Source organism: Phalacrocorax carbo, chromosome 17 (assembly GCF_963921805.1).
Source record: "Phalacrocorax carbo chromosome 17, bPhaCar2.1, whole genome shotgun sequence".
Classification (NCBI taxonomy): Eukaryota; Metazoa; Chordata; class Aves; order Suliformes; family Phalacrocoracidae; genus Phalacrocorax; species Phalacrocorax carbo.
The window spans coordinates 12,885,585-12,912,350 of NC_087529.1; the positions used below are offsets into that span (position 1 = coordinate 12,885,585).

Sequence of the window (26,766 nt, forward strand, 5' to 3'; positions counted from 1 at the left end):
GGGAGGGGGCGCGGTCGGGAGATGGGGCGTGGCCCGGATGGCAGGGGCGGGGCTTGCACTAAGGGGGGCGGGGCTACGGGTCAGGAGGGGCGCCGGGGCTGTCACCCCGGGCAGGGCACGGGTGTCCCCATCACCCCCGGGCTGCCACCATGGGGCAGGGCACGGGTGTCCCCATCACCCCCGGGCTGCCACCATGGGGCAGGGCACGGGTGTCCCCATCACCCCCGGGCTGCCACCATGGGGCAGGGCACGGGTGTCCCCATCACCCCCGGGCTGCCACCATGGGGTAGGGCACGGGTGTCCCCATCACCCCCGGGCTGCCACCATGGGGCAGGGCACGGGTGTCCCCATCACCCCCGGGCTGCCACCATGGGGTAGGGCACGGGTGTCCCCATCACCCCCGGGCTGCCACCATGGGGCAGGGCACGGGTGTCCCCATCACCCCCGGGCTGTCACCGCGGGGTAGGGCACGGGTGTCCCCATCACCCCCGGGCTGCCACCATGGGGCAGGGCACGGGTGTCCCCATCACCCCCGGGCTGCCACCAAGGGGCAGGGCACGGGTGTCCCCATCACCCCCGGGCTGCCACCAAGGGGCAGAGCACGGGTGTCCCCATCACCCCCGGGCTGTCACCATGGGTAGGGCACGGGTGTCCCCATCACCCCCGGGCTGCCACCATGGGTAGGGCACGGGTGTCCCCATCACCCCCGGGCTGCCACCATGGGGCAGGGCACGGGTGTCCCCATCACCCCCGGGCTGCCACCATGGGGCAGAGCACGGGTGTCCCCATCACCCCCGGGCTGCCACCATGGGGCAGAGCACGGGTGTCCCCATCATCCTCTGGGCTGTCACCATAGGGCAGCACACAGATGTATCCCTCGTCCCCTGGGCTGTCACCAAGGGCTGGACATGGACATCCCTCCTGGTCCTGAGGCCATCACCATGGGTCAGAACATAGACCTTCTCCTGGGTCTCTGGACTGTAACCATGGGGCAGGGCACAGGTGTCCCCATCATCCCAGGGCTGTCACCATAGGACAGGGCACAGACCTCCCTCTGGGTCCCTGGGCTGTCACTGTTGGACCGGACAAGGACATCCCAGTCATCTCCTGGTGTCACCAGGGGACAGAACATGGATGTCTCCCTCATTCCTGAGGCTGTCACTGTGGGACGGGCCTTGGGCATCCCTCTGGGTCCCCAGTTGTCCTCCCACCCACACGCTGTGTCCCAGGGCTGTGACCATGTAGGGGGACAAATGGCACCCCCGGATCAAGGACACAGCACATGCCCAGACTCGGGCAGAGCCACAGGCACAAGACGATGGCGCAGTGTGACACGGGATGGAGCCAGAGTCCTTTAAAAACTTGTCCTTTATTACTCTGTCGGAAGCGAATCCCTCTGTATAGGGTGTCCCACCCAGTTATAACAAAGTGAGTAACATGAAGGGTCTGAGCCCCTCCTGCCCGCGGTCCCCCCAGGGACATCCCCCTCATGCAGCCCCCTGCCACCGGGACCCCCTTCCCTCCGTCCCTCCAATGTGGGATGCCCCACATCCTGCCCCCACCGCCACGGGGTCAGCTCTGGGGCTGGCGGAGGGGGTGACACCCCAAGACACATCCCCCCAAATCCCACAGGGAGCGATAGCACCAAGGGGGACAGCTGCTCCCCACAGTTTATTCCGCGCTCCCTGCCAGGCCGGAGGGGCTGGGGGGGGATGGGCGCTGCCAGAGGCGCAGGGTCCCTCCTGGGAACGTGGGACCGGGGTTGGCCCCGGCATGGGGGGGTCCGGGGTTTTGGGGTGGCAGGGGGTGTGTCTCAGCTTTGCTTGGGATTTACATTCTGGACCATGCAGTAGCACCAAAGTTCATGAGGTCATCAGTGACGGCGGGCGGTTACTTCCGCTTCCTCCCGCAGTACTTCCCTTGTGCGCAGCCCACGCCACCTGGGGGGGTGCACAGGGGTGAGACCCCCCTGCACCCCCGGGACTCCTGGGAGGGGGGCTGGGACAAGGGCAGGGGTGCAGGATCTGGCCCCAGCGGGGCTGCCTGGTGGCAGCACTCACCTCTAAAGCCCAGGGCACCGAGGGCTCCTCCGAAGGTCTTGGCAGGCTTCCCTGCGGGGAGGAGGCAGAGCAGGGTGAGTGGGACACCCAACCCTGCTAGACCACTGGGTGTAGGGGGGATATGCACCTCCCCACCCCAAAAATGCTCCACTCGCGGGACGGACACTCACCACCAAATCCCAGCTGGCCGGCAACCCCACCTGAAAGCAGAGCGAAGCCCTCAGCACCCACCAGGTGCCCACGTTGCTCTACCCCACACCCCCATCAGAGCACCCCACCTCTCAGCCCGGTCCCCTGGGTCCCTCCCCAGGCCGTGACCCTGTGCACAGTGGGCTGTGCGTGTCCCCGTGAGCCAGCTGGGCACCAAGATGTGCCCTGGGTGCATGCCAAGGCTCCAAGATGGGGACGGTACCTGGAAATATCGGTGACACACCAAAGCCAGGAACTCCAGCCCCTGGGGAGAAAGCAACAGCTGGTGACAGCCTGTGACAGCAGTGCCACCCAACCCACCCTGGCTGGGGACACCCTGGCTCACTGCAAGGACAGGGGTTGCTGCAAGACCCCTGTCCCCGCAGGCACCTGCCTGGCTTCGGGGTGCTCTCCCGGGGAATGGTGCGCACAGCAGGGGACAGCAGCAGTGTGCACAGCAGGGGACAGCAGCAGGGTGGGGACAGCGCGTGGGGACAAGCGTGGCATGGTAGGGGACACGCTTCCATCCCAGCCCCAAATCGCGGCACTCACCTGGCTGCAGCCCCCCCAAAAAAAAAAAACCTGAGGGATGGGACAGCCCTGGTGAGGGCAGGGAGCATGGGGGCAGGGAGGAGACAGGGATGGGGGTCACCCCTCTGGCCTCCCTGGCTGGAGCAGCCCCTGTTCCTTACCTGGCTTGGGAGGTTTCCCAACAGCGCCTGGATACAAGATCCCTGCGTCAGAGAGGGGCATCAGTGCAGCCCCAACTGGGGCTCGCTGCCCCCCACAGCTGCAGCCAGACCCTGCTATGAGCCTAGAGGGTCCCAGGCAGGGACCTGCACCCTCACATGTTGGGGACATGGTACAGTACCGTCCCCTGTCCCCATGGCATGGGCAGCACTGGTGCTATGGCCCTCGGTACCTGCTCAGCAATGGCATTCCTTTCCGATCACGCCTGGGAGCAGGGCAGGCGGCAGAGACAAGATGGGGCAAAGGGCACCGTGACTGTGTGGGATGGGACCGTGCCGTGGATCCAGGAGGGGACAAAAGCGACCCCGCATCCCCCACATCCCATACATCCCCTTTCCTTTTTGGCACTCTGCCAGCATGCTGCCGACACTCAGCTCCCTGCACCCCAGCCCTGGGGAGCCCTGATGCCAGGGGCCAGCACCACTCACCCGCACCAAGCCCACCAACTCCGAGGCCACCGACTCCAAGGCCACCGACTCCGAGGCCACCTATGACGGGGATGCCCAGTGAACACCAGTGGGGATGGGCAGCAAGGCAGCGTCTGATCCGCTCCTTGCCCAGCCCCATGTGTGCCCATCCTTCCTCGGGCAGCCCCAATCCCCCCATGCCCTGGGGGAGCATCCTCTGCCTTCACATCCCCGCTGCCTGGGCTCAGCTCCTGCAGCACTTACCTGGGATGCCGCCGACCCCTGGGACTCCAACCCCGGGAACACCTGCCGGAGAGAGAACATTAACCCCTGACCCCCTGCAGCCTGACACCGACAGCTTGGAGCACCCCCAGCCAGTCCTCAACCCACTGGAGTGGCCCTGACACACATCGTGGGTGTCCCCAGCACCCATCTCACAGCACCCAGAGCAAGAAGACCGGGAGAGGGCTCACCCCCTGCATGACACATTGCTACAGGCAATGCAGAGCAAGAGAAAAATGTCCCCAGCAAGTCCAGGGGAGGGAGCACAGGTGGCACTTTGCACCCACGGGTGACAGCACACCACCTCCCCCACCTGGGCCACCCACCGCCAGGACACCAGAAGGCATGCAGGGGACACAAAGCCAGGCCAGCACCCTGCTGGCCACATGAGGAGAGCTCCTGGTGATGGTCCGAAGTGGACCTGGGGTAGAGTGGCAGAGATACGTACCGAATTTGGGAGGTTTAGCACCAGGCTGCACGCCTACTTGGGGGATGCCTGCAAAGTGAATGAGGACACTGTGGTTAGGAGAGTCACCCCTGCACCCCTCCCATGTGCCACCATCCCCCATCCTGCCTGCATCCCCACCACCACCCCTCCATGTGGCTTGGTGGCTTTCAGCATCCCCAGCCACTACCGTCCCCAGGCAGGTCCCTGGCCGGAGTGTGACAAAGCACGTACCTGCCCCGGGGAGGATGCCAGTACCAGGTACCCCCACACCCGGCACCAACCCAGGCACGACACCGACGCCGGGTGTCACTCCTGGCACTCCAGTGACACCAGGCACCGCACCTGGCACCCCTCCGACACCAGCACCTGTGGAGAGAGGGGGTGAGGCAGCATAGGGGTGATCCCCTTGTGATCCCCATACTCCTGCAGGATTATGTGCCCGGCACGGAGTGCCCACCCCCAAAGTCCCCCAGCTCCCCCTGGACCAGTCCGTGCCATGCCAGGGCTCATGGGGAGACCCCAGATGCTGCTGGGTGGGTAGGGCTGCCTGCTGTGGGCTGATTCAAGAGGGATGGGCTTCTCCAGCTGACTCACCAAATTTAGCTGCCTTCGCTGCTGCTTTTGCTGCTGCGGCCGGACCTCCGACCCCTGAGCAGAGACAGTGAGAGGGGGGTCAGTGTCCCCAGGGGGTTCCTCTCCAGCAGTGCTAGGCAGAGCCCATGCCTCCTGCCTCACCTGCATCCCCCAAGGGATGGCCATGAGTTGATGGAGACCACTGAGGTCCTCCTCACTCCTGTCCCACCCCAAGCCTGCCCCCGCATGAGCCAGGTTGCCACCACCCCCCACCTTCCTCCTCCTCACCTGGGACACCTGCAACGCCAGGGGCTAGGCCACCCACTCCAGGAGCCAGGCCACCTACACCAGGAGCCAGGCCACCTACACCAGGAGCCAGGCCACCTACACCAGGAGCAAGGCCACCCACACCAGGAGCAAGGCCACCTGCAAGGACAGAGGGAAGGACTGGGGCTTCAGGAAGGATCCAGCTGAAAAGGCATGACAGGCTGGAGTGGATGGATGGAAGGCACGATGGATGATGAGATGGATGGATGGATGGATGGACAGATGAGTGGACAGAAGGATACTGAGGTCGCTGGCTGGTTGGTTGGCTGTTGGTGTAGATGCGTGGGTAGCAGGGAGGGTGGATGGACTATGCATGGGAAGGTGTATGGATGGTGAACCCAGGACCCTCCATGCAGACCAGCTCTCTGGAGATCACTCCTTGACACAGCCAGGACCTCATCCCATACACAGCCCTGCAGAGAGCTCATCCCTCGGCCTGACTCACAGGGACTCTGCAGTGCCAGGCCCTCAGCCCCAGTGAGGGGAACAGCCTGGGGTGGGGAGGCGGCAGGAGACAGGACATGCAGTATAACCCCAGAGAAATCCCGACTTACCGTACTTGGCTGCTTTGGCAGCTGCTTTGGCAGCAGCGGCGGCCGCTGGACCTCCAACTCCTGGGGGAGAGGGGAGTATGAGGGGCAGTGATGGGCCATGGTGGCCACGCTGGCACCCGTCAGCTGGCACCACTGGGGACATCCCAGGTATCCCTTAGGCACCATCTCACCTGGTATGACTCCACCAGGCACCAGACCGGGCACGCCGACACCAGGCACACCAACTCCAGGCACACCAACTCCGGGCACGCCGACGCCGGGCACGCCGACGCCGGGCACGCCGACGCCGGGCACGCCGACACCGGGCACGCCAACTCCAGGCACACGTCCTGCTCCTGCAGAGAGGTCCAGGGATGTGTTCAGGGAGCAGGCAGGCTCCGTAGCCAGGGGTCCCCCTGACCTCCCCACCATCCACAGCGCCAGGGCTGCCCTGCACACTGCCTCTTTGCAAGCATCCTTCCTCCCTCCCTGGGAAAGGATGACAGTGACTCACCAAATGCCGCAGCTTTCGCTGCAGCCTTCGCCGCGGCCGCCGCAGCTTCTGGGCCACCCACTGCAGGGGCAGAAGGGAGAGAGTCAGGGGATCAGCGAGGCCAGCACCAGCCCATCAGCTCATACCAGCTTGACCGCTCACCTCCAACACCGGGCACCACACCAGGAACCCCAGCCACGCCAGGCACACCAGGCAGCCCAGCAACACCAGGAACACCAGGAACACCGCCAATGCCAGGAACACCAACGCCAGCTCCTGCAGGCAATGAGAGGAGAGAAGTTAGATCTTTTGCAGCAACAGTTGGAAGGTGGGACCTTGTCATAGGTCTGCTCTTGTCATCGTGCTGCCGTGAGAGCCCCACCGCCTCGACCATGAGAGATGCACAGTGGTGCAAGGGAGGGACTGGTCCCGTGTCTCCCAAGAGGCCCCAGGGAGGACGGTAAATCTGCTGTTATAAAAGAGAGGATGGAAAGGCACCAGCACAAGGAACCGTGATGATCCTCATCTCCACGGGGGGCTCCAGATGATCCTCATCGTGGGGCCATCAAGCCTTGCAGCCATGGAGGAGAAGGTGGTCCCCAGTAGCTGCCTGGAAGGGCTGGGTGCCCTGGGCACTGGCCATACTGGGAAGCTGCCCAGGGCAGTGGCAGCCTTGACCTGCTGGCACTCATTAGTGCCACAGGGACAAGTATCAGGTCACTTGTGGAAGAGCTCAGTGCCAGAGGGGTTGTCCTCATGGCCCCCTGCTCGGCAGGTGCCTGGCGCCCAGCACAGGGCACACACCCGTTAACTTGTCACTGCCAAGTTTCTTCCTAAATCCCAGCCTTCCCTGGGCATGTGGTGGGAATTTTTTTCTACATGATGCAGAAAATAAATGAAAGAAATGGCCAGCAAAGGTTTAGCCCTCAAAGGAAAGATGCCATCAAGCATGGCTGCTCCCAGGGGACTCCCAGGGCTCTGCACTGATGATGCAGGAGAAGGTCCTTGGACCTGGCCATGTAACCTCTGGCACTGCCTTTTGGAGCAGCACATGGATTCCCCCAGCCCTGCGTGGAGCCTCACGGCCATTTCTGCCTCCTCTCTGTGCCCATGCTCCCAGCCTCCCTGCTGCTCGTCCATGTTCCTCGTCCCTTCTGACTCCTCCTCACCGGAGCTCCCTTGTGGGTGGTTATACCTGCTGGGCCCCTGGGTCTTGCTAGACCAAATCAGATGCACTTCCTGGATCCCACCAGGTTTTCGGAAGGTGGTGACCCTGGGCAGGGGTCCCTCTGCCAGTGATCTCTGCCCTCCTGGGCAGCGAGGCTGAGCCCGCAGGCACCAGACCCTGAGTCAGGTCTGCAGCTTGAAAAACAGATTTGGTACAGAACCCAAGAATTCGGACAGGGTCCAAAGACATGAGTTTGGTCTCCTCCATTCATCTCCACAAAGCAGCCTGAACAAACCCCAGAGAGGGAGAAGGTCCTGCCCTGGGGATGAAGCCAAGTCTGGATGCAGCAGCTGAGAACTGGGCTGGGCACATCCCGTCCCCATCCCCGTAATGAGCCATCATGGGTGGTCCCCGGGGGAGACCTGTCTGCCTGGGGGCACCCTGAGTGCCACGGGTGGAGAGGGTCAGCAGAGGTCCCCAGGGAGCTGCTGGGGAGCTCCTTGCACCATGGAGCACATACCATACTTAGCTGCCTTTGCTGCTGCTGCTGCTGCTGCTGGTGCCCCGACACCTGGGGACAAGAGAGAAAGGGACTCTCAGCCACCAGCCCCTGCACCTCCCGCAGAGCTGGGCAGTGGGGACAGGGCTCCTGGGAACAGTCACCTGCCACCCCGGGGACACCTCCAACACCGGGCACCAATCCGGGGACAGCACCAACGCTGGGCACGAGGCCTGGGACACCACCAACCCCGGGCAGCACCCCTGGACCTGGAGGGAAGCAGAGCAGTCAGAACCCCCCAAAAAACACCCTGTGCCACTGGTGGGGACATGGTCTCCCCCGCTGTCATGGGAGGCTCTGCAGCACCTGGCTTTGGGGTAGGCTCTCTACACCTCCCAAACCAGCAGCTCAGGGGACCTGGGATGCACCCAGGATTGGGATTCCCAGCTCCCAGATTCCCCTGCAGCCCCCCCAAGGCCGTGGCTGTAAATCCCAGCTGCCCCCAGGGCTGACGCATTTCCTCTGGATGCTCCAATGAGCAGTTGTTTGCTACTCGCTTTTCTTCCGCAAAACAGCCAAGGAGGGCAGCAGCAAACACAAGCTCTGCATCACCCTCCGCTAACGAATGACCGCTCGTTACAGACACTGTCTCCCTGGACACCCTGCCAGAGCCTGGCACAGCAAAACCACATCTCTTACTGAGAAATCGCGCACAGTGGGGACATACTGCCCCTTGTCAGACCGCTGTACTGCGAGGTGGCCAGTCAGCCTTCCAGCCACCCCCAAAAAGCTGAGTTTTGCAAACCAGGCTTTGCTATGCCTGAACCCAGCTCTCCCAACAGGCTGTTGGAAGCTGCCCCTAAGGGGGCAAAGCCCCTTGCAGCCGGGGGACAAGTTTCGCACCTTGCTGCCTTCCACCTACAAAAGCTGCCGGCTCAGCAGAGTGCCTTCACCTCACCCCAAGCTCCAGCAAGCCAACACTGGAGCCGGGGCAGGGGTCTGGGGCTGGAAGAGCACCCCAGGAGATGAGGCAGGGGTTGGTGGGGCAGGCGGGGAAGCTGTGCAGCCCTGGCACCAATGCATGGCTCCTCCGTGACCCAAGAATGAGCCCGGCCCCACAGGCAGCAGCCAGATCTGTCTGAGACAGCAGGGAACTCACCGAAAGCTCCTGCCTTCGCCGCTGCCTTTGCTGCTGCTGCCGCCGCTGCCGGCCCTCCAACTGCCAGGGTAGCGGGAGAGAGTCAGGGGTGCAGAACAGGGAGAGCTGACTCCCCCCCCCGAGCCCCAGGGCCAAGCCACATCATCACCTCACCTCCAACTCCTGGGACTACACCAACACCGGGTACCACTCCGCCGACTCCTGGGATGCCGCCAACCCCAGGCAGGACACCGGCTCCTGCCGTAGGGGAGAAGGGGACCATCAGCTCGGTGATGCAGGGACAGATCCAGCATGCCCCCTAGCCCAGGAGGGAGGGGGCAGCTGCCCTGCTGGGGAGATGGGTGATGGATGTGCCTGCAGAGGGTGACTCACCATATTTCGCTGCTGCTTTCGCTGCTGCTGCCTGTGCTCCGACTCCTGGGGAAAGACATGGGCAGCTGCTGAGGTCCTGAGACCATTCCCACCTCAGCTCCCCCATCCTGCAGAGACCCTGGGACCAGCCCCTCCTGTCAGCATCCAGCCCCCTCTTCTCTGGGAGGTGATGCACCCCTCCAGGCTGTCCCTGGGGTGACACTGCCACCCTGGGGCCACCAGACAGCCAGGCAATGCCCAAAACCCCATCAGAGGACCTGCAAAGTGACTGGGGTGCCTGGTCCCCACGCCATGCCTGTGCCAGTCCCCCACCCTGGGGCCGCCTAGGAAGAGAGTGTACCTGTTCCGGTGGGGTACCCTGCCTTTCCTACTGCCCCGATGCCGGCTCCTATCCCGCCGGGGCCGAAGCCTGCAATCACAAACAGAAAGGCAAAACCAGGTCAGGCACTGGCCCTAGGAAGCGGAGTGAGGCAGGTGGAGCAGCTCCCTCGGCCCAAAGGATCTCCCCCCTCTGGCGTCGAGAGGTGTGGGGGGGATGCCGGAGCCAGCTCCCCCCAGTTGAGATGCCAGTTCAAACATCCCTGCCTGGAGCTGGCTGCGGCTCAGGACATGTCCTAGCAGAGAGCCAGCCAGCCAGCCGACCGCAGCCGGTGCTGCGGCATGCCTGCGGATTAATGGCTCCCGGCCCCGTGGCGTGGGGTGCCAGGAGAGCCGGGTTGCTCCCATCCGGGTCCACAGACATCACAGCAGGGCAAGGCAAGGGTGCCCTGAGGGACCACCTTGCCCTGGGAGCAGAATGCCCTTCATATCGCCCCAGGGGTCCATGGCCACAAGGCCACGGTGGCAGCCGGCGGAGCCACGAGGAGCTACAACCGCGGAGCGAGGGCTACGAGCACTCACCGTAGGGCAGCTTACCAGTGCTGTAGGGCAATCCATAGCCACCTGGAGAGGAGAGAAGGTGGCGGGTTAGCACCTGGCTGCCCGTGGCCGTGCCCCTTCTGCCCCGCGGTGTAGCCCCTCTCTGCCAGCCGGCTGTGCGGCACCAGCCCTTGGGGCTCCTTCCATCGGGATAGTAAATCCTCCAGGATACAAACCCCCATGACGGAGCCGGGCCAGGAGATGGTCTTCTCCATCACCTTGGAAGCAGCAGCTCCAAAAAGAGCTACCCACTCTCAGCCCCACGCTGAGGGCTGTGGCATCAGAAGCTGGTTTTGCAGGAGCCTCCTGCGACTGTGCTTTGGCGGGGGGTCCTCAGGAGCCCCACGGCATGAGCTGTACCCAGCTGGCTGTGCCACGGCCAGCTTTGAATGAAAGATTTTAATTGGAATCAGGGCTTGGGAGCCTCTGCTGAAACGTGACCTCGTTAGGAGGTTGGCGCAAAGGGGCGGTGAGGGATTATGAATGGGAACATCGCAGCCAGGGAAATGTCTCGTTGCGAATGAGCAGGATCCCACCACTCGGGACGGTGCAGGGATGCCTGTGACTCAGTGAGGACCGTGCGCTTGGGAGCCAGCAGCACCAAGCTCCCATCACTGCTGGCAGCAGCCTGAGTAGGGGTGATAGGCTACTACATCCCCAACGGGGACACCTCGAGCGGCGTGGAGGGTGTCTCACACACCAAGCCCTCCCACCGGAGGGGGTTGCGGCAGGGCGGGGATGCGGCTGCCTGCAGCCAGGACAGGACTGCTCATGGCAAAGTACCTCCCTGAGCACGGGACACCATCCCCTCCCGCAGGCAGCATGTGGGGACCAGATTTCCCTCCACCCTGCCAGGCTGTCCGATCATGTCCCACGCCAGCGCGGCGTTGCTGGAAGGCAGAGGCTTTCCAGGCTGCGGTGGCTGTGAGCTGTGCCGGGTGTCCCCCCCACCTTGGGACCCTCCTTGCCCATCCCAGGGCACTTCACCGGCCCCTCACTCACCCCAAAGCTGCGGAAGGGTCCAGCACTGGGTGACACACTTGGAGGTGACTCCAAGGGTCAAGAGTCCAAGCCCTTGGGTCTCCGAGGGTTTTGCCGGGTCCAAGGCCAGCTCCCCACCACCCCCAGCTGGATGCAACAGCAGCCCCTAGCTCGGGGCTGTGTGCAGTTATCCTGTGCCGGCACAGGGACGCCACCAGATGCTAGGGTGGCTCAGGGCCGATGGGCACACTGGCTGGCATGGAAAGAGCTTTGCACAGACCAATGCCACCCCAACACAGCTGGGCACTGAGGAGCAGTCCCCATCCCTACGGCATTGGGTGGGACCCTGGTTTCAGCCACAGCTACAGGCTGAGCCCCTAGCGAGCGGGGTGGTCCTGGCACCGCCTCCTGACCGGGGACAGTGGAGAGTAGGAGCTGGCTAGGACATTTGGAGCAAATCATCCTAAAAGGAGACTTTCCACTGAAAATGTTATTTTCCTTACTGTCCCTTTGTCCCCTCTTGACTCGGACCTACTGCAGCTGGGACACAGTGCAGGGGACACCGGGATGTGCGGCAGTCCCAGGGTCCACCCACAGCATCAAAGTGAGAGCCTCAACACTGTGTCCCCACGCTGCCAGCCCCACGCCCTCAGAGGTGACAAACTGGTGTCCCCCAGTGTCCCGGGAAGGACCAGGGTGCCAGGCAGCACCCAGCAGCTGAAAGCACGTGTGGGGACACCACCACTGTCCTGCTGGTCCCTGTGAGAGGCGTGATGCACTGACGGGGCTCCCTGGCCAAGGGGATGGGTGTCCTCCCCTGATTTATTTAACAAAGGCTCCCCGTAAAGTGGGTCAGCCGACAGCGGCGTCCCGTCCGGGCTGCAGGCCACTGGCGGGGCCGCCACGGGATGGAGCCAGGCGCAGCCGCGCCATGCGCCAGTGGTTTGCTCTCCGCACCAGGCACCCCATGAAAGGCAGTCTGGGGCCAGGCTGCGGCCGGGAGGCCAGACGGTATCCGATGGCGGCGGGGCCGAGTCACCCTAACGAGTGTAACTCTGCCTCTGCGGGAGGAAGCCTCCACGGGCCAAGTATTTCTGCCGCTGTTTGCGGCGACGGGCCCCGGCAGGGGGAAGCTGGCAGAGCTGCCGGAGCTGGCACCCGTGCCGAGCTGGGACCTGCTCCCTGGGGGTGGGCTCCCCCTGCCAAGGCTTTCCTGCCTGCAGCAACTTGTTTCAGCAAGTGGAAAAATGCCTGTGGATCTACTCGCTCCCCAGCACCCCAGGGGTGTGGGTCCCCGCCCGGACCTGGCTGCCCTCCTCCTTGGGGATGCTCTTGGGACCAGTAAGCTGGCAGCACGGCCCTTGGAGAGCACAGCACCCGGTTCTGGCTGCCTGGCACTGCCCTTCCTGCTGCTGTTCCTGAGTGGGCACGGCCGGCTGGGGATGGACAGAGCTGTCACCCAGCCAAGGGTGGGAGATGGAGGTCCCCGGAGCAGCCCAGCCTGAGAAATGGGTGCTGAGCACCCCCAGGCTTCCCTGGGCTGGGGCTGAGCCTCATCTGGGTTGGCACTGGGGTGGGACACCTGCCTGGAGCTCCATCCCCACTACCTGCCTGCCATTGCTGGCCTTGGCTAGAGCCGAGCTGGGACATTTGGACCAGGTGAATGCCCAGAGATGCCCGGCACAACCCCAGGAGCCACTGAAAATAAACGGTCCCTGAAAGGGCTGTGCCTTGTGCCAGGAGGAGCCAGCAGGGACAGCCTGGGGTGGCCTGGCCCAAAGCATGTCCCAGAACATGCTCTTTCCTACCTTACCACAGCCGGAGAGAGGCACAGCATCATCCTCATGGGCTAGGGGCAAGACCAGCAGTAGCATCCACACAGCTGCTTCTGGGGCTGCGATAGGCAGGGCTGCTGCTGGACTCACCTGCCCAGTGCCCCTTGTTCTGTCCTGCAGTCCCAGGGCCAGCACAGCACCGCCAGGTCCAGGGGACCCAGGGGCATGGCAGCACAGCCCTGGGGAACGGCGGGTCCTTCTCCTGGTACTGCTGGGGGTGCTTCACCCCCAGCCCTGTTGGCTGTGGCAGCTTACCTGGGAGCTTAGGAGCTTTGATGGGATACCCAAGAGGGACACCGGGCTGCTGACCTCCAAAACCTCCCAGTCCTGCAAAGCCAACAGCAGACTCTCACCTGGAGCCTGCGCCCAGGCTGCCACCAGTCCTTACGAGAGGGCACCACCCCGGGTCACCCCAGGAGAGAAGAGCAGGTGGCTTCGGAAGCCCTGAGGCGTCTTCTGGCATGGCTCCCCCTGGCTGTGTTGAACAGGCTTGGGAAAGAAGAGAAGAACGGGCGAGAGAGACGCAACACTCACCAGGGATTCCTGCGAAGGCACCTGCTCCTAGGCAGAAACACAAAGACACCCACATGAGCCTTGGGGCTGGTCTTTGGGGTCCAAACTAGTCTGCGTGGGCCGTGTGAGCTCAGCTGAAGGCTGGCTTCGCTCACCCATGTGCCCTGTGGGGCTGCGTCCCCAAAGGATGGGCAGGAGCCAGCCCTGCATGGTGGGGATGAGGACAGAGCTGGAGCCAGCCCTGGACCCACCCTCCACTCCGGTGTCCCCAGGGGATCAAGGGGACATACCTGGACCTTTTGGCTTGACTCCAGCACCAGTGGGTACTCCGGGCAGCACCCCTACGCCAGGGAAGCGGACACCTGCAGCAGAGACCAGAGGGGCCAGGTGAGCACAGCGGGGTACTGTGGCGTTGCTGGTACCCGAGACCCCTGCACCTAGCTCCCAAATCCTTGTCACCCGTCTCCGGCTCAGCACTTACCTTTGTACCCTGGGACAGGGTATGCCCGTCCCCTGGGTGCTTGCTGGGACACCCCTGTGCCAGCCTCCCTGCACCCCCGTGGCAGAGCTGCCGGGGAAGGGTTTGCTCTGTCCCTGCGGCTGCCTGTGCTTTGTGGGGGGCCAGGGTGCCCACACCGGAGCTCAGGATGCCTGCAGGGTACATGGCACCCATGAGTGGGTCACACTTGTGACAGCAAAGCACCAGCCCACGCTGTGGTATAGCCAAGCCCGGGCATGGCTCTCTGCCCTGATGATGTGCAGTGGCTTCGTGCAAGCTGGGGCTCTTTGGGGAGCGAGAGGCAGGGTCCTGCCTACTGAGCCCTGACCCTCAAGGGGCAACAGGCAGCACTTTGGCCTTGCAGTCATTTGGGTTGGGTTTTTGGTGTTGTTTCTTCATTTCGTTTGGTGTTTTTTTCCCTTTTACAAATGTCTTTCATTATAACTCAGGCATTTTCAGACATGGAAAAGACATTCCTGACCAGCAACACACTTCTCGTCCTGACAATGTCGAAACATCTTGTTTGCACAAGTTTCCTCCCCCAAATTACTTTGCAGTGAGGAATTCCTCTCCTCCCGCCACCTCCTCCCCCTCCTTCCCACGCTGCCTTTGGCTGGGCAAGCTGGCCCTGGCGTGGTCTGTGCCAGCTCCTCTCCCAGTGTTGATGCCGCCTGCTCCCGCAGAGCTTGGCACAAGATCCCTGGAGACACAGGGTCCCCCCGCCTTTGGCATGGTGGAAATGTCACTACGGCCCCAGAAAAAGGGTTTGGAAACTGCAGGCAGCAGCGATGGGGCAGGCAGGGTGTTAGGCAGGTGGGCAGCATGGGGCTGCAGCGTGCTCTGCCTGTGTGGGCAGGGCAGGCAGGGGGGGTGTTATAATGCCCAGGGGGCAGCTGGCCACAAAGCTATCGACTCAAATCAGGGTGCTGCTGGCAGGGTAGGGGCCCGACCAGGGGTCACGGTACTGCCAGAGGGGTGGGGACCCCCAGCTCACCTGCACCAGGGAGCACGCCGCCTGGGAAAGCTCCAGGAATCCCAGCACCTGCCAGGCAAGAGAAAGGCAGGGATGAGCACCCATGCAGTTCCGTTCCCCGCCCTGGCCCCCTGCTTCAGGGCCATATACCTACCTGGTATTTTGGGGGGTTTCCCTGCTGCACCAACCCCAGGCTGCACCCCGCCTGGTACCGCCGCACCTGCAGGCAGCAGAGACCCCCTGAGCCCCGGCGCTCTGGCTCCTGCCCACCCTGGCAGGCATGGAGATGCATCTGCCCCAGGCTCAGCTATGCTGGGGATGAGGGGTATTTCCTGCCTTTGGAGATCCTGAGGCCACCAGGTCCACCAATTCCACCCACACCACCAATGCCAGCACCTGGGGGCATTGGGAAGAGTATCGGTGTGGGCTATGGATGGCTGGAGCAGTACCAAAGGAAGGGACAAGCCCAGGACAGCTCTTGGGGTGTGAAGGGGACACCCCTAGGCAGCACCAGGGATGGGTACCCTAGACCTGGGCACCGGGACCAGGCAGCTCAGTGCTCTCCGCTCCTGGGGGCTCAGGCTTGGCCAATGCCCCTTCCTCAGCACACCAAGATGTGCCAGAGTCCCTCTGCATCAGCAGAGATCCCCATGGAGAGCAGCACCTCCCTTTTGCAGCGCTCCCAGCTCCACAGGGAAAGCTCTCCTAACCCAGGCACCCAGGGGACACCTGGAGTCCCCGGGGGCCGCCCAAGCCCTGGCATTGCCGTGCCTGACACTGTTGCCTTGCCCAGCATGGTTGCCTGGCCCAGCATCACATCGGACACCCTCAGCACTCACCAGCTTTCGCAGCAGCCTTGAGCGCAGCAGCAGAAGCAGCACCTGGGAAGACACCCCCGGGGTAGACACCTCCGGGGAAAAGACCCGCAGCACCTGCGGGAGGAGAACAACCAGCGTGAGCATCCCCAAAAAGCAGCTGGTGAGAAGGTGTCCTTCTCTCCGTGATGGCCATGGTGGGTGCAGGGGTGGTGAGCCTGGGGGGCTGCGCAGGGGTGCTGGGAGCTGGCGTTAGGCTGGGCAAGGCGGTGGTTAGCAGGCGCTGACCTGTCCTGCATTGGTTTCTCTCTGTAACCCCCCCAAATACCTGCTCCCACCCACATCCCACCCGTCACCAGCTATGCCCATGCCACCCAGTGCACGCTGCGGTGCCACCAGCTGCTGCGCACGCTGGGGCGCCCTGCGGCCCTGGGCAGGTTGGCCGGGCCACATGCGAGCACTGCCGCCTGCTGCAGACCCCATGGGGACCCCATGTCCCTCCTCGCCTATCGCTGCATGGGGTCAGCCAGCCATGGCTGATGCCATGATGTCGAGGGACCACAGGGCTGCCCGTTGGTGGCCTCCAGTCCCTCAGGTCTGGGAAGAGCACCCAGCCCAGGTGGGACCCATCAGGCAGGCTATTGAGAGCACCCAATGGGGCCAAGTAACATGCTGTTCCCAAGGTGTTTGTCTGGGGACAGACTGGAGTGGGGGCGGCCGGTGGTCTGTGCTCACCTGGCTGCAGGCCAAGTGGGCCGAGTCCCCCGAGGGCTCCGACCCCTGGAAAGAGAAGTGGGGTGAGGTAGAGGGTGGACGGCCAAGGCCAGAGGAGCAGGAGCCCACTGCACCATCCCAGTGGGACAGGACCATGCTCCAGGGACAGGCACAGGGATGGGTGACAAACGTGCCTGCCAGCATCCTGGTCCCCCATCCCGTCCTGTTCTGCCTCGCCCACCCTGCCAGGCCATGAGGGGACAGAGCCGAAATGTTTATGGCTGAGGAATGAGTCCCTCTGGCTCCGGCCAGCACTGCCTTCCAACATCTGGGGCTAATCAGCCCTCGCTCCCTCCAGGCGCAAATTCCACTGCCTTTGGCTCAGGGCGCGGACACCGCTCCGGCTGGGGCTTCACGGCCGCACCGCGTTTGGTTTTAATTATGCCGAAATAAAGAGCCTTGTTTTTCTTTCCACGAGCTGAAATCTGAGTAAACGGAGGTTGCCGGCCCCCGCCTCAGGCTGGTGCTCCCGCTGTGTAGACAGGCCGGCTCAGGGGGGCTGGGGGGTTGCAGGGTGCCCCTGCCCCGGGGCACAGCAGGTACCCCTGGGGTGGGCAGGGAGGGGAGACCCAGGTCTCCACCCAAATAAGCATCTCCCTGGACCTCGATGGGGACTGGGCATCTCCGTTGGCACCAGATTTACCCTCTGCACATTCAGTCCCTGCTGCCCCAGCACCTCCCAGCCATGCCCAGCTTGGTGCCCTCAGGCTCTGCGTCCTCCTGCCACCATCTCATCTCTCTCCTGCCTCCTCATTTATCAGTCAGACAAACCCCAGCGTGGGCTTCAGGAGCCCCAGCAAAAGCTGCTTGGCCATGAGCACGGGCAGGCGGAGGCGCTGCCAGCTTCCCACAGGCACCAGCTCCCGACAGGGCTGCGCGAGCATTACCCAGCTTTGCATCTACCTGAGGAGCTTTGGCACAGGTTTGCCAGCAGCAAGCACCCCTAAAGGGCAGTCCATGGGGACTGGAGGGGAGGGGGCAGTATGCTAAAGCGAGGGAAAAAGGGAAGGCGGCTCTTTTGCGGCTGTGGGGGCTTGGTGGGGGTTAGTGTGGCAGGGCAGGGTGGAAAGTGCCGGCTGCAGCGTGCCTTGGCAAGGGGGGTGCCAAGTTGGGGGGGCTCCCCTTGGCCATGTGGAAAAAATATGAGGACAACAGGGGTCAGGAAATATCCTGGCCACTGGCATGGCCGGAGATGGCAAGAGAGCCAAGGAAAGGCTTCTTACCTGGTTTGAGAGGTTTCCCTCCAGCCCCGAGTCCTAGGGGAGAGCGAGTGGAGAGGGGTCAGAGCCATCCTTCCTCTGAGCATGCCCCAAGGTGGGGACACTGTGCGGGACAGGGCCAGCCTCGTGGCAGACCCCCTGCCTCCCACAAGGCAGCTCTGACGGGGATGCTGCCCCCCTCCCCATCCTGGCACACCCTGGGCAAATGGGTCCCAGCACTCACCTGCTCCCAAACCTCCAACACCAGCACCTGCGAGCAACGGCACAATCTTAGCACCCATTCCTGTGAGCACCCACCACCCACCCACCCATGCCAGGCTCCCAGGGGTGCATGGGGAGGCAGAGAGGGTCACAAGGTTGCAAGGGGATGAGGCATTCCCCCTGGGATGTCCCCAAGCTTTTGGCTGAAACACTGGGGACAGGCTGTGACCTCTGAGCACCTCCTGTGGCCAGGGCTGGGCAGGGTGTAGGTGCCAGCCCTGGGCTAGTGACCCCCAGTGTAAGCCTGGCACTGCCACCCAGTCCCATCCCCACGCCATGGGGCTGCTGCTGGGGCAGCCACTCAGGGCTGAGCAGCCAGACAGGGTGTCCCCATGTCCCCTGATCCTGGCTGGCAGGTCCCCACCCCTCCATACTGGCTCAGAGGTACCCAGGGTCCTCCTCAGGCACCCACCCCATTCCTGCAAGCAGGGCGATGCCCCCCCAGTGCTGCCTGGAACCCCTTACCTGGGAAAAAGCCTGCTCCTGGGACCCCCCCTCCCGGGATAGCACCAGGGACCCCTGCAAGAGAAGAGACCCTCATTAAAATGCCCCGGGGATCCAAGCATATCCAGTGGGTCAGGGCAGGGGGTGCGCCTTGGGAAGGAGAGCTGCTCCTTGCAGAGGGAGTGGGATGCAGAGCTCAGGGACGAGGGTTCAAGGGCAGGTCCCTGCCTTTCCTTGCATACCTCAGTTTCCCCAGTGTAAGAGTGGTGCTTGGAGGTGCCCCAGCCAGGAGCCAGGGAGGGCATCTTGGTGGAGGTGTCAGCAGGACATGGCCCTGCATGGGAGGGAGGGAGGGACATGGGGCTGGCATGGAGCAGGTCTGGCTGGTGTCCCACTTTGCTTCCCAAAACCTGTCCCATGCCACAGCCCGTGCCATCTCCATCACCTCCAGCTTCACGTGGCTCTGGGGGATGGATCCAGGCATGGTCATGCATGGCAGGGTGACGCTGTCCCAGTTCATCCCTGCAGCCCACGCTGGTCCCAGCCAAGCCTGACCGTGCTTGGCTGTGGCTGCCCCATGCCCAGACTGCCTGCCCTGCCTTGCCCTGCCTTGCCCTGCCTGCTGATCGGCCACCTGGAAAAGCCAGATCAGATCAGCAGGACTGGGGTGTTGGACTGGGGGGACAGTGTTGAGACCCATCAAAACCACCTGTGACCCTCTGCCCACCTCTGCAAAGCTGAGGTAAGCGCCCAGGTCCCATCACCTTACAGGGCATTTGGAGCTCATGTTCAGAGGCCGTGGTCAGACACCACAGTGATAATTTTTGGCTGGAAGTGTGTCTCCTGCAGACCACCAGGCAGCCATCCCCTGAGTGGTCCCCACTGGCCCCTCAGGGCCATGGATGGTGTGGAGGCTTGCAGGTGGGTTGGCAGCACAAGGAGGTTCCAATGCAGAGGGATGCTCCTCTTTTGGCTGGGGCATGTTGTTGGCACTGGGGGGATGCCATGGGATTTGCAGAGAGGCTGGCAGGGCTTGCAGCGAGGCCGGCAGGAGGATTTGGGGGTTGCCAGAGGCAAGCACAGGGCTGCCGTGGCCAGCACCCCTGTGGCAAGCTGCACCCAGTTCTTCTGCCTGCTCTGGGCAAAGGGGAGGGAGTTCAGGGTAGACAGGCACTAGGGACCCTGTGGTGGCATGGCTGAGAGCTGAGGACCTGCTGTCCTCCTCCAAGGCTGCAGTGGCCTCCCCAGCACCCCAGCCAGGGTGGGGGGGCTCCGCACCCACAGGAGCTGGGTGCATACAATGGCACAGCCCTGGCAGCACCACCACAGGCTGTGCAGTGCCCAGGGACTGGGCAGGGTAGCCAGCACAAGCAGGTGCCAGGCGGGTGCCAGAGCTGGCACACCACGGTGAGGGGGACATTGTGCTGCACATCTCTTCTCCGTCTCCCATGTGGTGGAAACTCTGGGGGTTTCCCCTTGCTGCGCCCCATAGCCCTCCTTCTTCGCCCCAACAGCTGCCAGCTGCAACGTGGCAGGGATGAGGGTGTCTCCTGGGCCCTGCTCACGTGTGTCCCCCAAGGCACCTGGGATGGACCCCCAGCACAGAGAGACTATGCGATGGGATGCACCCACAGGCGTGACAAGACACACACACAGGCAGGAAGGGTGTCAGACTGTGCGTGTACAGATGTCAGGCCACACGTACTGGCAGGACACACACCCACAAACCCGTTGGGATGTACATGCACGCAGAGGACCCATGCCAGGACCCATCACACAGTCCCCACCTGCCCCAGCGATGCTAAAGAGCAGGGCTCAGCCCTGTGCCCCCACAAATGACTCCCAGGGCCCTGACAGGGTCTGGGGCCAAATCCGGCCCTGGAGCAGCTGATGTACTTTGGAGTGGAGGGGACATGTGCTTGGTCATCGCTCCGGCCGGCCGGCTCACCCCTCTGGCACAGCACAGCCCGCCCCGGCTGCCGGCCAGGGGTTTACAGCGCAGCTTCTTTTCCCGTTACATTCTCCCGCCCACCCCCACCCCCCCCCCCCAGCCTGGAAAAACAAATCCCAACTTCTTCCCTGTTTCCAAACAAACTCCGAGCATCCACACATCGCCTGTCCTCCCCCACCCGCCCTGCTGGGAGGGGACGCCCCACCACTGCTGGGAGAGAGATGGCAGGATGGCCAGGACCCAGTCAGGGACCTCTGTGCCCAGGGACAGCGACAGTGTCCCACCAAGCAGGAGGGTCCCTGCTACGCTCAGCACCCATGGTTCCCCCCAGCCTCAGCTCCCTGTGGCCAGGCAAGGTCCCTGGTGCTGGGGTGATGCCAGGCACCCCAGGGACCCAGGCTGAGCTCTCCTACTCCTCTGTCCCCCTGTGCCAGCGCTGCCTGGCAGAGACCCCAGGGAGGCTGGGACAAGGCAGGATGGCTCACAGCCCTACTGGGGTGAATGGGGACCCTGGAAAGGTCCGGGTGACACCTGCCCGGAGCCATGGCTACCATACTCAGCCCTTTTTCATTGTCACCCTCCTGGGCGCTGCGGACCCTGACGGGGGGTCCCACTGCAGTGCCACTGTCGCTGCCCCCTCCCTGGGCATCCCCCAGACACCATCTCAGGGCCAAGGTGTTGTGCTCACCCCAGTGTCTTGTGGCAGGTTTGCACCTCTGGAGGATTAGAGGATGTGCTGGTTCATGAACTATCTCCATGCCAAGACCAGGAGGTGGAGGGTGTCAGCAACTACTGGTAGGAGCCTGGATGGCCGGGGAGGCAGCAGGATGGCTGGGGGGGATGCCCCGTGGCTTTGGGGAGCCAAGGCTTTTGCTCAGGAGCATCGCAGGAGGCTGCTCTCCCCTTGCTGCTATCCCTGACTAGCTCTGCTGCCAAACACAGCTGGCTCTGCACTTCTCCTGAAGCTCTTTTACAAGCTGCCTTGGCGCCAGCAGAGCCGGGCTCATCCCAGTGGGGAGGCAGTGCCCATAGCCCAGCTCAGGGTCTGCTCCCCGGTGCAGGCACTGCCAGGGGGCACAGGGGCCGCTGACCCGCTTGGCTTTCGGGCTGAGGACCAGCCTCAAGCAGCCAAATTCACTCCAGCGTCACCAAACCCATCCATCAGCAGCACCACCGCAGCTCAGCTGTTGACAGCAGCCCACGCACTTGGCACCAGCTACGCTGTGGGCTCCCTGGGGCCACACTGGGCTACGGCAATCAGTCTCCAGCTGGTCTCTGTCCTTCCCCGGACCCGTCCCTCCCCAGCCTTGAAGGCAGGAGCCCATAGCCCAGCTCAGGGTCTGCTCCCCAGCATGACATGCCTCCCCTTTGGCCTTTCCATCCCACATTCCTTTGGCACATCGAGGAAGGGGAAACTGAGTCACCAGCCTCCTGTAACTGAAGGAGCTCTGCGCTGCCTCTGCCCCTGGCCCGAGCTGCTGGAACGCCGGGAAGGGGAGTTTCTCCTATCGTGCAGCTTGTCCCCTGGGCCGGGACTGGCTGTAAGCCTGCGGAGCACAGGACTGGCCCCCAGCACCCCAGTACCCACCCAGGGAAGTCTTCTCAAGCTATGGGCAGGATAATTTGCATCCGTATGTGCTGCCCTAGCTGTGGTAGGGTTTGACCCCTGGAGGTGTTCAGGATCCAGTATGGAGCCTTGTTTATAGAAACTGGACTTTTTCTTCCATGCCTCTGTACCACAGGTCACTACCTGCAACATCTGCACTATTTTGTCACCCGTATTATTTCTGACTCACCACTGTTTGTATCATCTGTACCCCTTCCACCTGCAGCACTGCTTGCAGCTTTCTTTACAATCCAGAAATACAGATGTTTTCTGTATTCGACAGCTTATTTTCCCCTCCTTTTGAGACCAACACCAGGATCCACTGCAGGACACCAGCTCACACCCTCACTGGGCAGCCAAGCCTCAAACCCGCCAGTGGACCCTGCCGCCCTCTCTGCACCCGTGGGCAACCGCTCCTGGAGGAGGCTTAGCGCATAACCGCCACAGATAGTTCCCTTCCTCCCTCCTGCCACTGTTTTCTTTTTTCTTGGGAGAATCGGTTTTGGAAACATGTAGTCTCCAAGCAACTTTGAAGCTGCGTTGCATCCCGGCCTGAGCGTGCTGGTAGCAGCTCAGGGGGGAGCAGGGGGGGGCTGCTGTTGAGAGCCTGGCTCCTCTCCAGCCCCCCAAGGCTTCAGCTTTCATCTCTGAGTGCTGGCAGACAAGCTACACCCTGCAAGTTGTTTGCAGAGGCACCAGCCCCAGCAGGCCAGTGCCTCAGGGAGGTGCCGGGCTGGGAAGGGGAGATGCCATCCAACTGGCGCTACTGGCCCTGGGGCAACCTGGCCACTTTCAGGTGTGCCCTGGGTGTCTGGGTGTCCTTGGAGGGTCTCCATGGTGCCCAGGCTGGGATGCTGGTGGGTGCCAGCCTCTGCATCCACCTGAGCTGCCCCCCATCTTCCCAGAGCCTGCATGGCTGGGACCCTCTGGGGTCCCTTTTGCGCCCCCTCTGGGGGTGTCATTCCTAGGGGACCCCCCTGTGCTCTGGCACGGGAAGCAGTGAGGAGCGGATGAAAGCACTGAGGGATGGATGCCCCTCTCCAAACACTGGGACACGCTGCACTTGGCACCTTTTAGGGAATCATAGGGCAGCTTTCCCACACAGCAGCCTGGATCCGGCCATGCACAACCCCACGGTGCCCAGTACAGCTCTGCTCCCCGGGGCGTGCAGAGCAGCAGGAGCTGATCCTGACCTGCTGCTGGGAGCTTCCCAGGTACCACCAGCTGCTGCAAGCTCAGGGCTCAGCCCCTCAGAAGGGGCCACTGCTCTGATGGGGACAGTCTGTGTGTGCAGCGGGGCTCCCCCCTTTTATCCCTTGACCCTGGGATCTCTCAAGGGTCTCTTTCCTGCCAGGGTGGTTTGGAGCTGTGCTGGTAGCAGGTGCAGGAGGATGCTGCCCTGAGCCCTCTCCAGATGGGTGCACCCCACAGTACCTTGACATCCCCCCCACCCTGTGCCACTGGCCGTGCCTCTGTCCCAGCTCAGTCCCTGAGGGCTGCCAGGGCAGGGAGCACGGCTGAGCCTGCCTGGTGCCATGCAGCACACCAAACTGCAGAGACACTGGTCGTTCCTGCATGGGGAAGCCTCCCACCATGTCCCCATCAGCACTGGGACCATCTCCAGGGCCAGGGCCACCTCTTCTGTGAGCTGTTTCCCAAACCAGCAAACACCCCTGGAGATTGAGCCAAGGACTGGAGAGGGGCCAACAGCCCCAAACTGCTCAGAAACTGCTGCATGGTCTCACCCCAGGGCCAAAGTCCTCCTGAGACTTTCCCAGCTGGCCACTGCTTGAGAGCTGGGGAGCAAAGCCACCGTGGTTCAGTAAGCCAGTGCAGAGTATCACTGCCAGGGACAGAGAGTGCCCAGGACTGAGCTGTACCCCACAGCTGCTTCAGGGATGGCACCTTGACCCTGAGCTGTAGCTGCCCAGGATCAGAGACTGACAGTGGCCTGGCTTTACAAGCAGCTGCCTGGCTTGGCACCACTTTGGGGTCAAGCTGCCTGCATGGCCAGGGGCAGACCAGCCTGTGGTCAGGGTCCCAGAAGCTGACCACACTGGGGCAGAGCAAGGAGCTGCAGGGCTCTGGCAGACAACACTGTGGGCTGCAGAGACCGGCTCTGAGGGCTCTGCCCTGGGCAAGGGGTGGCCCAGCCTGCAGCTGCCTGCTGACACATGCAGCCCTGGCACTGCCCTCCCCTCGCCATGGGATCCTGCCCTTTCCTGTCCTCTGGTCCTCAGTCCTCTGTGGCTGAGAAGCCCCATGCAATGGCTCTGGCACCAACCCCATCGCTGATGCTGGCTCTGCCCATCACACGCTCTCCACGGAACAGCACGGGTCGACCACCGCCTGGCTGGCTGGAGGTGGCTGCCCCATCCCTGACCCCCGCTGTCCCCACCTTATAGACCTTTGCCCAGTTTAGACATTGCAGCGGGCTATAAATCTGTGCTCAGCGCCACTCTCCGCCTCTCTGTGCATGCCCATGGCCCAACCACAAAATGCGAGCTGTCCGGTGGGCAGGCATCTGCTTCACTGGCTGCTCCGGCTTCGTCATGCAGCACCATGGGTTCACACCGCTGTGCCCTGGCTGCTGCCTCCCAAATCTGTGTGCACTGGGTTGCCCCGCAGCCCCTACCACTGCCCAGCCAGGGACCAGCCAGTGAGCCATGGCCCATGCCATGCACTGGGGGATGGACCTGATGCTGGTGATGCAAGTGCAAGGAGGAGGGCGCGAGGGCCATCCCAGGCACCCAGAGCTTGCGATTTGGGTGGGTTGAGCTGCTCTGCAGCCGCACCAGCCCGGCAGGCTGTGTCGCAGCCACACACTGCGCAGCAGCTCGCACACATCAGCTGCGGGATGCACACACATGCACGCTTCTGCTGCCCCTTCAGCTCACACGGCCATCGCACCAGAGGGGTGACGGGTGCCAGCTCCTCCAGTCCCTTGCAGTTGCACTCCCTGGGGGAGCTTGGTAGTGCTGTCCTGCCCTGTGCCCTGACTGTATGTCCCCAAGCCTCTGGTGTCCCCAAGCCTCTCTCCAGGATGCAGCACCTCGCAGCCTCCTCCCGACAAGTGCTTCACGGCTTCACGTAGCAGTGCCATTCCCGGACTGCCCTGTGTCACCCCCCTCGGGGACATCCCGCCAACCCCACCCGGGCTCGGCACATGCCACCCACTGGGCTGGGGGGCAAAGAACCCTCCGGAGAGGTGACACCCAGGGGGGCTGCTCTCCCACCCTCGGAGGTGTCCCCAAGGCAGGGCAAGGGGGCTGCCTGTCCTTCGGTGGGGACACGCAGCCGGGGCAGCAGTGGGGCTGCCCGGGGCTGAGCGAGGGGTGGCAGCCGAGCCCCGGGGCCCGAGGAGGGTCCCTGCAGAGCCGGGGAAAAACGCTGGCCGGGGCCGGTGGGAGGGAGCCTTTTCTTTCCTTACCTCCTTGCTGGGAAGCCGGGAGGATGGAGAAGAGGAGGAGGACTCCGGGAAGGAGGGGTGCAGCTGCCTGCCTTGCCATCTCTTGAAGCAATGCCCCCGTACTCCCGCAGGCAGTGTGTTTTATCCCAGAGCTGCTTAATTGTTGCTTCCAAGGATGCGAGGGGAAGGGGGGGGGCTGGAAGGAGGGAGGGGAAAAGGAGAGGGAGAAGGGGGGAGAGAGACACAGGACACTACGTCATGAGGAAAGGGCAAACACACACAAGCCTCTCCAGCCGATTGGGCTGGCTGGTTGGGTTTTTTTTTTTCTTTTTCCTTTTTTCTTTTTCCTTTTTTTTTTTTTTTTTTAGAAATTCCTCTCCCTCGCTGCTCGCTCCAATCCGGGAGCGCCTTTGCCAAAAAAGCTGGAGGGGGGGGCAGCTGCCAAGGCAGCCGGGGTGGGGGGGGGCGGGCAGGGGAGGGCTGCGGTCGTCGCGTCCCGGGTGGCACCGGGGGGTCCCGCGTCCCGGGTGGCACCGGGCACATGGCGGGGGGGGGGGGGGAAGTGGGGAGGTGGGGACCGGCTGGGTGAAGGGATGTGGGGTCCCGAGGGTGCAAGCGGGGTGTCAAGCGAGGAGCCGCGGGGTGTCGGGGGGTGCCGGGGAAGGGACCCGGCCCGGAGCCGGTCGCGGAGCCCGGCGGCGGCGGGGCGCCACCGGCGGTGGCCGTTAGGTGGCGGGCGCGGGGTGTCCGGCCTCCGGCAGGAGGGTGAAACAAGGCAGTTTGCAAAAAAATTTATTGCTTGGACCCGGGAGCGGCGGCCCCGTCCCGGCCCCGGGGTGTCCTGGGGACACGCAGCGCCCAGCGCGGGCTGGCCGTGGCTAGTGGTGGCCACCGCGTCCCCCAGCCACCTCCAGAGCCCGGTGCCGGGGGTGGGGGGGGCGTTTCTTGCAGCTGAACTGGGATGCTACCCTCTTTCCAGCCCCAGTTCATTCGGGGCCACCCGGGCTCCGACCCCTCATCAGCTCTGAGCGCAAAACCAGATGCTGGTGCAAACCCAGGCGTCGCGTGTCCCCGCCGGCCACATCATCCCCCTTCTCATGGGGTGTCTGTGGACAAGTGCCGGGGAGCAGCTGGGGCTGGCAGCAGGTTAAACGGGGGGAAGAAGAGCAAGGACGTCAAAATACCTCTCTCCTCACAGCCCGCAGCACTGGCCATGCCCGACTGCTGCATGCCATCGCTGCAGGTCAACACGGCGGGGTTCCCCTCTTCGCTAGGAGCCGAGATGCTGCTCATCCCAGTACCCAGCT

At 63.4% G+C, this 26,766-nt stretch overlaps 1 protein-coding gene across 20 annotated transcripts; it reads right to left on the minus strand.

Annotated features, from left to right (window-relative positions):
• Nucleotides 1-1,350: 1,350 nt before the first annotated feature.
• ELN (elastin) lies at nucleotides 1,351-25,748 on the minus strand. Of its 20 annotated transcripts, none has more exons than XM_064467573.1 (33): nucleotides 25,481-25,746; nucleotides 18,515-18,568; nucleotides 18,012-18,038; nucleotides 17,792-17,824; nucleotides 16,530-16,574; nucleotides 15,819-15,911; nucleotides 15,134-15,199; nucleotides 15,001-15,048; nucleotides 13,798-13,869; nucleotides 13,529-13,555; nucleotides 13,250-13,321; nucleotides 10,161-10,202; nucleotides 9,601-9,669; nucleotides 9,261-9,305; nucleotides 9,042-9,125; nucleotides 8,889-8,948; nucleotides 7,894-7,998; nucleotides 7,751-7,801; nucleotides 6,225-6,338; nucleotides 6,084-6,143; nucleotides 5,761-5,925; nucleotides 5,591-5,650; nucleotides 4,998-5,135; nucleotides 4,731-4,784; nucleotides 4,368-4,502; nucleotides 4,137-4,184; nucleotides 3,671-3,712; nucleotides 3,428-3,487; nucleotides 2,942-2,968; nucleotides 2,473-2,514; nucleotides 2,231-2,260; nucleotides 2,061-2,111; nucleotides 1,351-1,940 (listed from the first exon to the last, which is right to left on the minus strand). In XM_064467573.1, the coding sequence occupies exons 1-33, from the start codon at nucleotides 25,557-25,559 to the stop codon at nucleotides 1,891-1,893; spliced, it is 2,148 nt and encodes a 715-aa protein (XP_064323643.1). In that variant the 5' UTR covers nucleotides 25,560-25,746; the 3' UTR covers nucleotides 1,351-1,890. The 20 variants fall into 20 exon arrangements, with proteins under 20 accessions (XP_064323643.1, XP_064323644.1, XP_064323641.1 ...); XM_064467574.1 differs by having other exon boundaries at nucleotides 2,942-2,983; nucleotides 3,428-3,470; nucleotides 3,669-3,712; XM_064467571.1 differs by having other exon boundaries at nucleotides 2,942-2,983; nucleotides 25,481-25,745.
• Between the last annotated feature and the right edge of the window lie 1,018 nt (nucleotides 25,749-26,766).

Excerpts from the sequence above, each read along its gene's own strand:
- ELN (XM_064467571.1), bottom strand. The coding sequence starts at position 25,559 with ATGGCAAGGCAGGCAGCTGCACCCCTCCTTCCCGGAGTCCTCCTCCTC. Across the intron at positions 9,306-9,600 it reads AGGGTACCCCACCGGAACAG|GAGTCGGAGCACAGGCAGCA; the intron begins GTACACTCTCTT and ends GTCTTTCCCCAG. Across the intron at positions 6,144-6,224 it reads TGTGGTGCCCGGTGTTGGAG|TGGGTGGCCCAGAAGCTGCG; the intron begins GTGAGCGGTCAA and ends CTGCCCCTGCAG.